We start from the raw sequence: 11,677 nt of genomic DNA, 5'->3' as shown, positions 1-11,677 counted from the left end.
TGTCTTTATTCATCCTGTTAATGTTACCTTTCAAGTTATTCCTGATTTATTTTATAATTTAAAAATATTTCTATTGCTGCTTCTGTTGTTCGGGAAGTTTTTTAATATTTTCCAAACATTCAAGTGAAAATAATAAAACATGGTCAGAATTTGAAATGGGTTCAAGGTCACGTGGCGTCTGAGGGTTTCCAAATAACTTGATTTTTTGTTTTTTTACTAAAGCAAGAAACAATAATAAGAGTAGAGGACCTTTGTAATGCTTCTTCGTCAACTGTTGCAGTGCATTATGGGACTTTGACCAGTTATGTTGTTGTTATCATTTACATTAGGGATGTTTAATGTAACGATTGAGTTCAAAAGAGATAAAATAGGGGGCTTTAACTTGAGTATTTGAAATTAATCTTGATGAAAAGTAGGAAAATATCAATTTTAACGTGTGTAAGATAGATTGATGGATGGATGGATGGATGGATGGATACATAGACGAATGGATAGATGGATGATAGATCAACTTGAAGATAATAAGATATAGATGTCATTGAAAATTGTATTATTGACTGTTGTCATGGTAACGGGTCCAAACAAGATCAATCAATAATAAAAACCCCAAAAAGACATGGGTCTAGATAATAAACCAGAAGTTATTTAGTAGAAGTTTTCTTTTCTTGTTCCATGCGTCCCCTATCGTCGGTCCTTCAAGTCCCCCTGAAGTATTTCTATGTAACATGTAAGTAATTAATTTGTATTTATATAGTGCTTTTCCAGACCAGGGTCACAAAGCGCTTAAACAATCAAAAAATACCCAATAAAACATATACTTTAAAGGTAAAGATAATACTGAGAACAACACAGGAGTCCCAGAAAATCAAGGAAAAGCCTGAACAAATAAAAACGTCTTGAGATGTTTCTTGAAGGAGTCAGTAGATCCATCAAGCGCCAAGAGAGAGGAAGTTCGTAACATGGCTCATGTCGCTCCTGTCGGGAAGTGTTGGTGACATTCACTAACTTCGGGTAACGATGACTATCAAGTGTGCGACTCCACCCAGACAACACAGGCTGTAGTCACAGGCGAAGTGAGGTCACTTGTGAAAATACCTTCTTGTTCACTGGAGACATCTCTGGCACCTTCACACCTTCTGGACACTTTCGCTGAACTTGGCAGAGACGAAAAGTATCACATTTGAGATGAAATAGGTGGGAGATGTCAGAGAGTTAAGAGGCCGTATCATTATGACCATCATCCTATTGAAATGACCCAGCAGTCAGACCTAGAATGAGAACCTTTTATGAAGGAGGTCTGGGGTTCTCTCTGTCTCGAGCCATACTATTGGCCATGAAGCATCAGCACAACTGTTGACACTTGTCCTCACAAACTCCACACAGATCAATTCATTTTCATCAACATTGTTTTGTTTTGGTATTGATCTGGAAAAGTCTTCTAGGTTTAGACTTGGTCTTTGTATTTCTTGGTATTTCACTTTGCCTTTGACCTTCTCTCTTACTTGGTCTCGGACTTTATGTTTTCCTGGTCTTTATATTGATCTTGATCTTTATGTTGGTCTTTATATTCATCTTTATGTTGGTCTTTATATTGATCTTTATCTTGGTCTTCGTATTGGTCTTGGTCTTTAAACTGATCTTTATCTTGGTCTTTATGTTGGTATTTATCTTTATCTTGGTCTTTATGTTGGTCCTTATCTTGATCTTGGTCATTATCTCGATCTTTATGTTGGTCTTTATCTTGATCTGGGTCTTTGTATTTGTCTTGATCTTGGTCTTTGTATCGGTCTTGGTCTTTAAACTGATCTTTATCTTGGTCTTTATGTTGGTCTTTATCTTGATCTTTATCTTGGCCTTTATATCGATCTTGATCTTGGTCTTTGTATCGGTCTTGGTCTTTAAAATGATCTTTTTCTTGGTCTTTATGTTGGTCTTTATCTTGGTCATTATATCTATATTTATGTTGGTCTTTTTTTTTTGTTGGTCTTCATGTTGGTATTTATATTTATCTTTATGTTGGTATTTATCTTGATCTTTATGTTGGTCTTTATCTTTATATTGGTCGTTATCTTGATCTTTATGTTGGTCTTTATCTTTATCTTGGTCTTTATCTTTATGTTGGTCTTTATATTTATCTTGGTCGTTATCTTTATCTAGATTTTTATATTGATCTTTAACTTGGTCTGTCTTTATATTGGTCTCGGAAAATATTGGTTTTGATCTTTGGTGTGTTTGGGGTTTTGGTCACGGCTAAGCAGGTCTTGACTGCAAGTCTATCAAGGAGGTGTATTACAAGGAAATAATGTAATATTAAGTGTCTACATTTGATCTGATGAAGTTGTTTTAAGCCTGTTTCAAGGTCATCTTGTGCTAACTACTGAGACACCTAATAATGGGACTCGGTACTAGAGCAGCAGTTTGGTTAACACAAGGTTGGACCAACATGACAGTGAATTGTCTAAAAATAAATATTCTGTCGCCATAATGAAACTTAAAGGAAGAGAAACTGATACTTTGATCGTACCGTGGGTTCTGAATTGTATCTGCTGGTGTTTCGTTCACAGTAAGTCCCCGTCAGAGTCTGCAGGCTGAAGTCGATGATGGGTGTCGGCAGAGGAACTCCCTCGGTTTCACTGGCCAAAAACTTTCTGTTCAAACGTCTCCTTGTTTCTTTCGTACTGTAGCTGAGTTCTGTCTGTTTGTTTTTGATGTTTTTGACTCTGGTCCAGACGTGTGGAACATCTGACCAGTTCCTTTCTCTGGCTTCTTTCTCACCGTGGATGACATCATCGTTTTTTAAACACTTGTGGCTTTCAGATGATGATAAGATGCATGTTCTTGCTGCTGTTGGCGGACGGTGCAGTGACTATGACTATGTAGGGTTTTAAACAACCGTCATTATCTGGCCCATCATCGTCTGGTTGGCTGCTGCAACTGACACAGTGACGCCAGGCCCACGAATAAGCCTCACCTTCTCACATGTTGGAGTTTCAAATGAAAGTGTGTGAGTCTTCGTGACTGACCATTTTATTCGATTCATTCATCTCCAAGTCGGTGAGAAAAACTGTTGTGTTGTTCATTCATAGGGTGTTGGAAAGATTTCTATCAGCTTCTATCTTGTGTTTTCTTAATGACATCCGACGAGTCGTGAGAGAAGACATCTTGAAACTGACCGCAGTGCTCGTTTCTCATCTTAAAGAAGACTCATTTGGAAACTTTAACGGCTTCCATCCCTAAATTACTGCGTCATCCTGCGCGAAAAAAAAAGGAGTCTCGCGTCTTCATGGTCACTTACGGGAGGCAGGTGACGTAAAACGAACCAGACTTCCTGTGACGGCGCACGTGTTGCGTGTAGCATGATGATGATGATGATGTCATGGAAGCTGCTCCAGACTGTTCTAGGGGTGAGGGGTTGGGGGGGCTAATTGAAGACAGATGAGCGAGGGGAGAGAGTCTTCGTCACACTTTTACTGTGGATTCTGTTTCCACTGAGCCGTCTTAAAGGCTTCAGATCCACTTCGTTGATGAACTCGGTTCCGGGGAGGAACGGCAGTCTGGTGACTCACCTTCACACTAATCTTGAGGAAGTCCAGAGCGTCTTGCTCACAGGAAGATATTCTCTGTTCTTGTCAAACACCGCCAGGATTAAAGAATTTGAATCACAGATAAAATTAAAAAAAACGATCACTGCGAGAGTCCAGCTGGTTAACCTCGGTACATTACATACCTCTGCCAAGGAGGTATTTCACATGACTCTATATGAACATTGATACTGATAAACAACGTCCATGATTCACACCAAGAAATTATGAGGCAGGTTTCCTCCCCAGAGCTCTGACCTTTTTGGCTATAGGTCTAAATATTACATTTCTGTGTGTGAGCAATTCATTCTTTAGCTGGTTGACGTATGAGGAGCAGTGATGACCAACCATACAACCAGGTTTTGTGAATCCAGATGGAACTACCAAAGCACTTCACTGATTCTATTACCCTATCTTTATTTTATCCAAATAATTTGAATAATTTTTTAGCATTTGAAATACCATTGATAACCATTGACGCAGTCTAACAAATTTATTCATTCTAATAAATGAAGTATTAACTCTTGTGTTCATCTCTGGGTCAAGGTAACCCGATGGTTCAAAAACAAAATGTAAAGAGTTTTAAGGATCGGAGAAATGTTGAGCGGGTCAGAATTCTCGCTGCAGAGTTCTGAATCAACTGCAGGCGAGACAGATCCTTCTCGTTAAGACATGAAAACAAACTGTTACAATAGTCCAGACGAGAAGAAACAAACGCATGGATTACAAGCTCCAGATCATGTTGTGACAACATTTTCCTAAATTTAGAGATTTTTCTCAATTGAAACAGTTTCTGGTCAGTTTTCTGCAGTGTTGAACAAGAGACATGTCTTTATCAAATACAACACCCAGGTTTCTCAGGCTCAGTTTGACTGACTGACCTAAGTCACCCAAGTTCTTACTCAACCCTGGAATCTTCAGGAATCAGGAGCAATCACCAGAGTTTAGTTTTGTCCACATTTAGCTGCCAAGTGTTTTCACTCAGCCATTGTTTGATTTTTAGCAAAACAATTGACTAAGCTGTTCAGCCTCTGGGGCTCAGTTGGATCAAAAGGGTAGTAGAGCTGGATGTCATCAGCAAAAATGTGATAAGAAACATCAGGAAATCTCTGAATGATTTTACCGAGGGGAATCAAGTACAGCAAAAACAATAAAGGACCAAGAACAGAACCTTGAGGGACTCCATACAACAGATCTGCCGATTCAGACCTCATTTGATTGGCAGATACACTAAAACTGCGCCCAGAAAGGTATGATGAGAACCACTGTAACACAGACCCAGACAGTCCCACTTCATCCCTCAGTCTTCTCAGCAGGATCTGGTGATCAACTGTGTCAAAGGCTGAGGACAGATCCAAGTGAACCAGAACAGTGTATTGACCCATAGAGTGATTTTTACGGAAGCCAGACTGACACTTCTCATGGATGTCGCTCTGATCCAGGAACAAAGACAGCTGCTCAGACACCACCTTCTCCAAGATCTTGGACAAGAAAGGGAGCTTAGAAATAGGCCTGAAATTACTGAGGTCAGTTGGGTCTAAGCCTGGCTTTTTGAGCAGAGGCTCCACAATGGCATGTTTAAATGCATTGGGAAAAACCCCTGTGGAAAGGGAGAGGTTCACCATATTGGTAACCCAGGGGCCAATTACATCAAATAATTTGATAAAAAACCTACAAGGAATGACGTCATCTGAGCAAGAGGAGGGTTTCATCTTGTTCACTAGTGCCGAAATATTACCCAAAGATACAGCAGTGAAGGAAGACCAAGAGGAGGAGAGGGGTTCAGAAACAGTAGGGGTTCCAAACAAAGGGGGAGAGATTTTCTCTTTGATCAATTTAATTTTGTCAATGAAAAATCTCAACAATGCATTGCTGTCAGCTTTACAGAAGACAGGCGTGATTTGAGGAGCAGGAGACACGAGAGAATTAATCGCGTCAAACAACACTTTGGGCTTTTTCTTATTTGCTGCTACTTGTTTTCTGATGAAATCAGATCTAGCAGTTTCTATCATCTCATTGTAAGAAGACATCAGATCCCTGAGGTGGGGTCTGTGCACCTCAAGTTTAGTGGACCTCCAGAGACACTCAGTCTTTCGACAAAGTCTCTTCAGACTCAGGAGATCTTCATTTTGTCCAAGGGCACCGTTTTTTATGAACTTTCAAGTTCGATTTAACAGATGCCACTTGATCCAGTATCTCAACACAATGAGTAGTGAAACAGTGAATCAAACATTTAGGCAGTCATCAAAGGAAAGAGGGTCAAACATAGCAGAAAAACTGTCTGCAGTGAGAACTACTTACCACTCAAAGGTTACGTTTGATTCATGTACAAAACAAGTTTCGTCCTGTATAATTGTTCAAGTAGCTACAATTTTGTTTAAATCAACAAACACAGAAACACAGTAATGTGTAAAATATCTGATGTTTATTCTAATAATGAACACGGTTCTTCAAAAAAAAGCATTTTAATGAGGATCTGTTGAGTGATATTTACAGTGATATAGAAGCTTTTCAAGCATCTAACGTAAGTAATTCAAATGTCTTGTACGTTCACCTCGTTGTGTTGTGTTCTTGGACGGCATCTCTTGCATTTGTGATTGTCAGTGAAACGGTGAAAGTGTCTTTAATCCACGCCTCACATCAGAATGTTTCTATTACATACATCATCCTTATTACAAGAGCGTGAATAATATTGATAATGTTTCACTCAGCGTTTGACGAAGACCATCTGGCCCGAAACATGCATTTTCCACCAAGATTGATCTAAATGTTTACACGTTACTCATAATATCTCCGTGACTTGACCTTGACCAGTTACCGTTACTACCTTCATCACTGCTTCCTCATTCAACCACAAGTTTCCTCTCCTACAATAAAGCATGACATTTTTCTGAACTTCCGCAACGACGTAAGCAAACACTGAATCATCTTTGTTTTTTCAGAGCAGTTTCACTTCTCTTTACTTCTTAATGAGAAACTCAGCATTTTATCTTGTAATCCTTTGTTAATACACTTCAATAAACAAGATATTTTTCTGTTTGAAAGCGTTTGTTAATATAATGCCGATGACGTCTGGATCAAGGGATATTTTGAAGGGACTTTCTTGGTATACTTTGATGGTACTTTTTTTTTGATGGTACTTTGAAAGCGTTTGTTAATATAATGCCGATGACGTCTGGATCAAGGGATATTTTGATGGTACTTACTAGAAGAACTGCAGAGCGATCTTTAATTTGCTTTTTCTTTAAAGAATTTTCAGTTTTCTTCATTATATTTTTTCAAATATTTAAAGCATGACAAATGTATATTTTGTCTTTTCTTAGGAACATGTTTTTTTTGTTTGTTTTATCAAGGTGTTGCAGAAAATAATAAAACATTATTCCAACATTAGAAAAATAATTTATTAAACATATTTTGCAAAAATCACTTTTCAACTTCACATTGAGACGTTACAGCATCAGAAAAAAAAACATTTTTTCTATGAATCTTCACATATTTGACACAAACTTTATTACACAATAACCCACGTGATGCGTGTATCTTTATATATTTGTCTTCGATCAACGTTCCGTCTCGTCGGCAAGTGTTGGCTCAGTAGAAACAAGTTATTACATTTCAAATCTCGCACCTCCAGCGTCGTTCCTACGTCATCCAACCTCGCCATAACCTTACATTTAAAAATAAATATTATCACGCATCAGTAGAGTTTCATTTTAAAGTGCAAAAATCCAAATCAAGGACCATCTTCCACCTGATGTTTGACTTAAATAAATAAATTAAGAGTGAAGTTAGTATGAGGAGGCAGCAGCGTGGATTACAGTGAGCGTCTCGGACCCAAAGCGACGTACAAAAGTGCATTAACCGTCGTAGAAGTTCAAACCAGCAGAGTTGGTTAAGAAGCCAGTGTTTAAGATAAGATAAGGAACAGAGATTATGGATGAACAATTATACATTCAATAAGAGAAGAAGGACATGTGATGGTCAAGTTTGGAAGGAGGACAAACGGAGATAATACCACAGTCTTCGACCTCCTTCAAGGCAGTTTGGTGAATGAACTTTTGGTTTGGTCTACGACTGCTTTTTTGGCCCTTCTGTGATCGAGTGTGAGACTCCCTTTTTAGAGCCACGAACACGTCTTGGCTCAGTTGTCTACGGTAACGCTGACTCCTCACACATTCACTGTGTAACTCTGCGAACGCTTCCTGCATACCCTGAGGAACCACAACCAGTAGAGCAGCAGCATGACCATCCAGTAACACACGTACGCCGCGAACCCAAACACCAGAAACTGGACCTCCATTCGCTTGGCTGGAGTCGTCCAGTCCATACGACTCTCCTTGTAGATGGTGTAGCAAAACCCACCGAGCAAAACGGCCGCCCACACCGACAGCGGCAAGAGCGGCATGTAGTTCCCGACAATCTTCTTCCTGCCGGATGTTCCCCAGCTGCTCTTGGTCATGGTGAGGATGGCAAAGTACTTGGCCGGCAGAAGACTGGTCATGTACAGTGCGGAGTAGAGGGACATGAACACCATGACGATGTTCCTGCGCAGGATGCAGGCGTAGGCGGCTTTTACCAGCCCGATCAGCTGGATGCAACACAGAACCCACAGGATGTCCCACAAGGTGCCCGTCCAGAAGAGCTGGATGATGGTGGCGGTCACAAAGAACGGGAAGACGCCCGACACGATGGATTCGTACGTCATCCACAGGTGGTGCTTGTGCCACCACATGGCGTTGAAGAGCCACTCGCGGAAGTACGACTTGGTCCAGCGGGTCTGTTGGCTGAGCCAGCGCAGGAACTGAGCCGGTGTCTCCGTGTAGCATTTGGAGCGAGCCGTGTATCTACAGAGAAAACCTCATTAGACGCCATCGTTCACTAACACAAGAGCATGATATACTGACTTTGTGGCGTAACCCATGCTCAGCATCCGGTTGGTGAGATGTCTGTCATCTCCGAACGTGCAGTGAGATCCCAAAAACATCTGATTGTACCAGGACTCTAGGAACTGCTGGAGAAGGTCGTTCCGGTACAAACCTACGGTGAGAACAATCCTGGGTTAGGTCTATAGTCTTGGCCATGAATAACACAAATGAGTTGTGCGTCTCACCGAGAGGACCGCTGATGCAGGACACACAGTTGAAGAAGGACTGGCAGGAGCGCTCGATGTTGAAGGCCATCCAGTAGCGAAGACTGCTCATGAAGCTAACGTAGGAATCTTTCAGGTTGAGGATCATCACGTCACCTCCGACGGCTCCGTACTTGGAGTTGCTCTCGAGCACCTTGACTAGCTCCACCGTGGCCAAAGGGTCCAGCTTGGTGTCTGAGTCGCACACCTGTGGATGGAGGAGGAACGTTATCTTTTGGAGGTTTTGTGAAGGTGAAAACGAGCGTACCTGAATGTAGTCGACGGACGAGCCCAGAGCTTTGAAGGCCGTGTACATCACCTCACGCTTCCCGCCCCATTTCTGCATGATGCACACACACCTTCGCGTCTGAATCAGACGCTCCACCTCTTTCCGCTGAGGATCTTCTCCCTCGATATAATCGGGGTCTAGGTATTTTCCCTGTGCTGCCTCTTCATCCTGCTCTACCTGGGTGGGGTCCCAAGTGTGGTAGTTATTGTCCCACACGAAACACCCCGGGTCCTGGTCGCCGAAGACCTCCCTGAACATCTCCATCATGTACTGGTCGTCTTCCGAGTTCCCGTCCACCACCATGATGATGCGCAGAAGTTCAGGGGGGTACTTGAGCGCGCGGATGGAGCTGAGACACTCCCTGAGGTAGACCGGGTCCTCCTGGTAGGCCGATATCGTGAAGCCGATGGTCTTGGTGAAGGTGCAGGTCTCCGTCCGAGTCTTCATCCGCCGGTGCTCGATGAAGGCGAAGAGGCTCTGGATGAACACGTGGAGGGCGAGGAGGAGTCCGTAGAAGCCGAAGGAGATGATCCCGTAGGCGGACGTCACCAGCTGAAATCCCGCCACGTAGGCCCAGATCATGAGCGCCAGGACCACCAGAGCGAAGATGAACGTGAAGATGGCTCGAATTATGGACCCGAGCTTTTTCAGTATTGGTTTGAACTCCATGCTGGATTTATTTCCTACAACACAAAGTATGTAGATTCAAGTGATTTATTCAAGCAAAGTTAAGCAGTGATTCACGTTTAAAAACATTATAAAGAAGCATAAACATGTTGTAGTTTAAAGATAAATGCTTGGATTTTAGAAAATAAAATGATGGTAAAGATAAATATCCAGGTTCGGTTTGACATCTGTTAAAGTTCAGAGTTAGTTTAGATATTTTCCTCCCAAAAGTTGATTCGCTAAATGCAAATGTTGTTCATTTGGATGAATTACTTTAATATTACTTCAAACTAAAAAAAGGAGTTGATAGTATAAATAGATTAATAGTTACATTTTCAATTAGAAGAAAAACAAACCTTTAAAATCCATCATCTCGAAAAAATGTTTAATTAAAACAAATGTATTACGTTGTTTATGAATAATTACATTTAAATATTAAATCAGTTTATATTGATTTAATATTTATAATTTGAGTGCCCATATTTGTATAATGATATATTTAAGACTAAATTAAATTGTAATTGGTAAATAAATATTTTACATTATGTTTGTAGAAGGAAAACACCAATAATAAATAAAATAAAAACATTTTAAAAAGAAGTTACCTGAGGTCCAGGTGTGTGTGTGTGGGCTGCGGGGTCCTCTCAGTTATGCTGCCATGTGGAGGGTTCCCCTGATCCTTTATAACCTTCCAGGTCGAGGAGGATGAGGACCGTTTGGGCTGGTTCTGACTCATGTCTGCGTCAGGACCAAGAGGTGGTCTTCACTGTGTTTTGTGTCTTCACCATGGAAATGCCTTCTTGTCACATCCCACTTTTTCCCTCAAATACTCACAGACTGTGTTGCGAAACTTTGAACATGTGGTTCCGATCCAAGAACTCTAGTTTGAGGGGCGCGTCGTGACGTCACGACAGAGCCCCGTGAGGGAAACCCAATAAAACAAGACACCAAAGACTTTTACATTTTATTGTTGTTTTCCTAAGAGAACGTCTTCTAGTCGTTTCACTTTTGCTTTTAAAATATTTAAGTCGAAATAATGAAAATGATTTTAGTTTTTAAAACACATTAAAATAAGTATTATTTTATTTCCTCGGGAACTTATTGGACGGACTGATATTATTGCTGCTAAATCAATAGTATAATTATTTTTTAATAAAGTCCAAATTGATTATGTTGATTCATTTTTCCATGCATTATAACACGTGATTTTAACCTGAGGCTGAAAAAAAACACGATTATTTGCTCATTTATTAAACGTATACTCTTTAATTTGTAGCCACAATGTATAATACTTAACAAAATATGTAGTACTTTTTGATAACTAAACGGGCAAACCTTTACAAACAATGATAAACGCCAGAATATAATTAAATATTTAACATTACATGTCCTGCTCAACTTGGGAAAGACGTTATTTCTGTGGTTGTGTGTCGCCCTCTTGTGACGTTTATTTGGAACTGCAGATGTCGAAGAAAGTCCGAGCAAGCGCGGAAAATACCGAGCACTCACGAAGAATCCTCTTCAACGGCTTGTGTGACGTCACTGTGTGAGTGTATCTTTCTCAAGTTGTCAACCTTTTATCTTAAAAGTATTTGTTATTGACACATTTACCACCAGCTTTGATGAAAATAAACATGTTTTATAATTTTTTTAATTTTATTTATAGAAGGATTCCAGCAGCAACCTAAATTAGCATTATGTAGCTAAATGCTTTGCTAATAAATAAGATCGTTTTTTTACTTCACTTTTTACATGTTTTAAATAAAATAAAAAATTATGTTAAAGGTGATTCTTAGGAGTACGTTACTAAGTTACATTTTTTTCAACTACTATTATTGTTTTGTCAGTAAAATCTAAAGCTAATGGTTATAAAACATTAGCCGAGCTAGCAACGTAACGTTAGTAGCTGAAAAAAAGCTAAAAGTAGTGAAAAAGTAGTGAAAAAAATACTGTTGTTTTTATGCCAAACATATCAATTCATGTTTAAAGAATGAGCTGCATTTTACTGTAACT

The 11,677-nt window shown here is 40.1% G+C and overlaps 1 protein-coding gene across 1 annotated transcript; it reads right to left on the bottom strand.

Annotated features, from left to right (window-relative positions):
* Positions 1-7,665: 7,665 nt before the first annotated feature.
* On the bottom strand, positions 7,666-9,673 carry has1 (hyaluronan synthase 1). The gene is made up of 4 exons (XM_087812997.1): positions 8,978-9,673; positions 8,692-8,917; positions 8,486-8,618; positions 7,666-8,425 (listed from the first exon to the last, which is right to left on the bottom strand). Exons 1-4 carry the CDS (start codon positions 9,665-9,667, stop codon positions 7,750-7,752), a joined length of 1,725 nt encoding a protein of 574 aa, XP_087669123.1. The 5' UTR covers positions 9,668-9,673; the 3' UTR covers positions 7,666-7,749.
* Between the last annotated feature and the right edge of the window lie 2,004 nt (positions 9,674-11,677).

The sequence above is a fragment of the Callionymus lyra genome, chromosome 17 (assembly GCF_982586985.1).
Source record: "Callionymus lyra chromosome 17, fCalLyr1.hap1.1, whole genome shotgun sequence".
NCBI lineage: Eukaryota > Metazoa > Chordata > Actinopteri > Syngnathiformes > Callionymidae > Callionymus > Callionymus lyra.
This window is presented reverse-complemented; position numbering and strand designations above follow the sequence as displayed.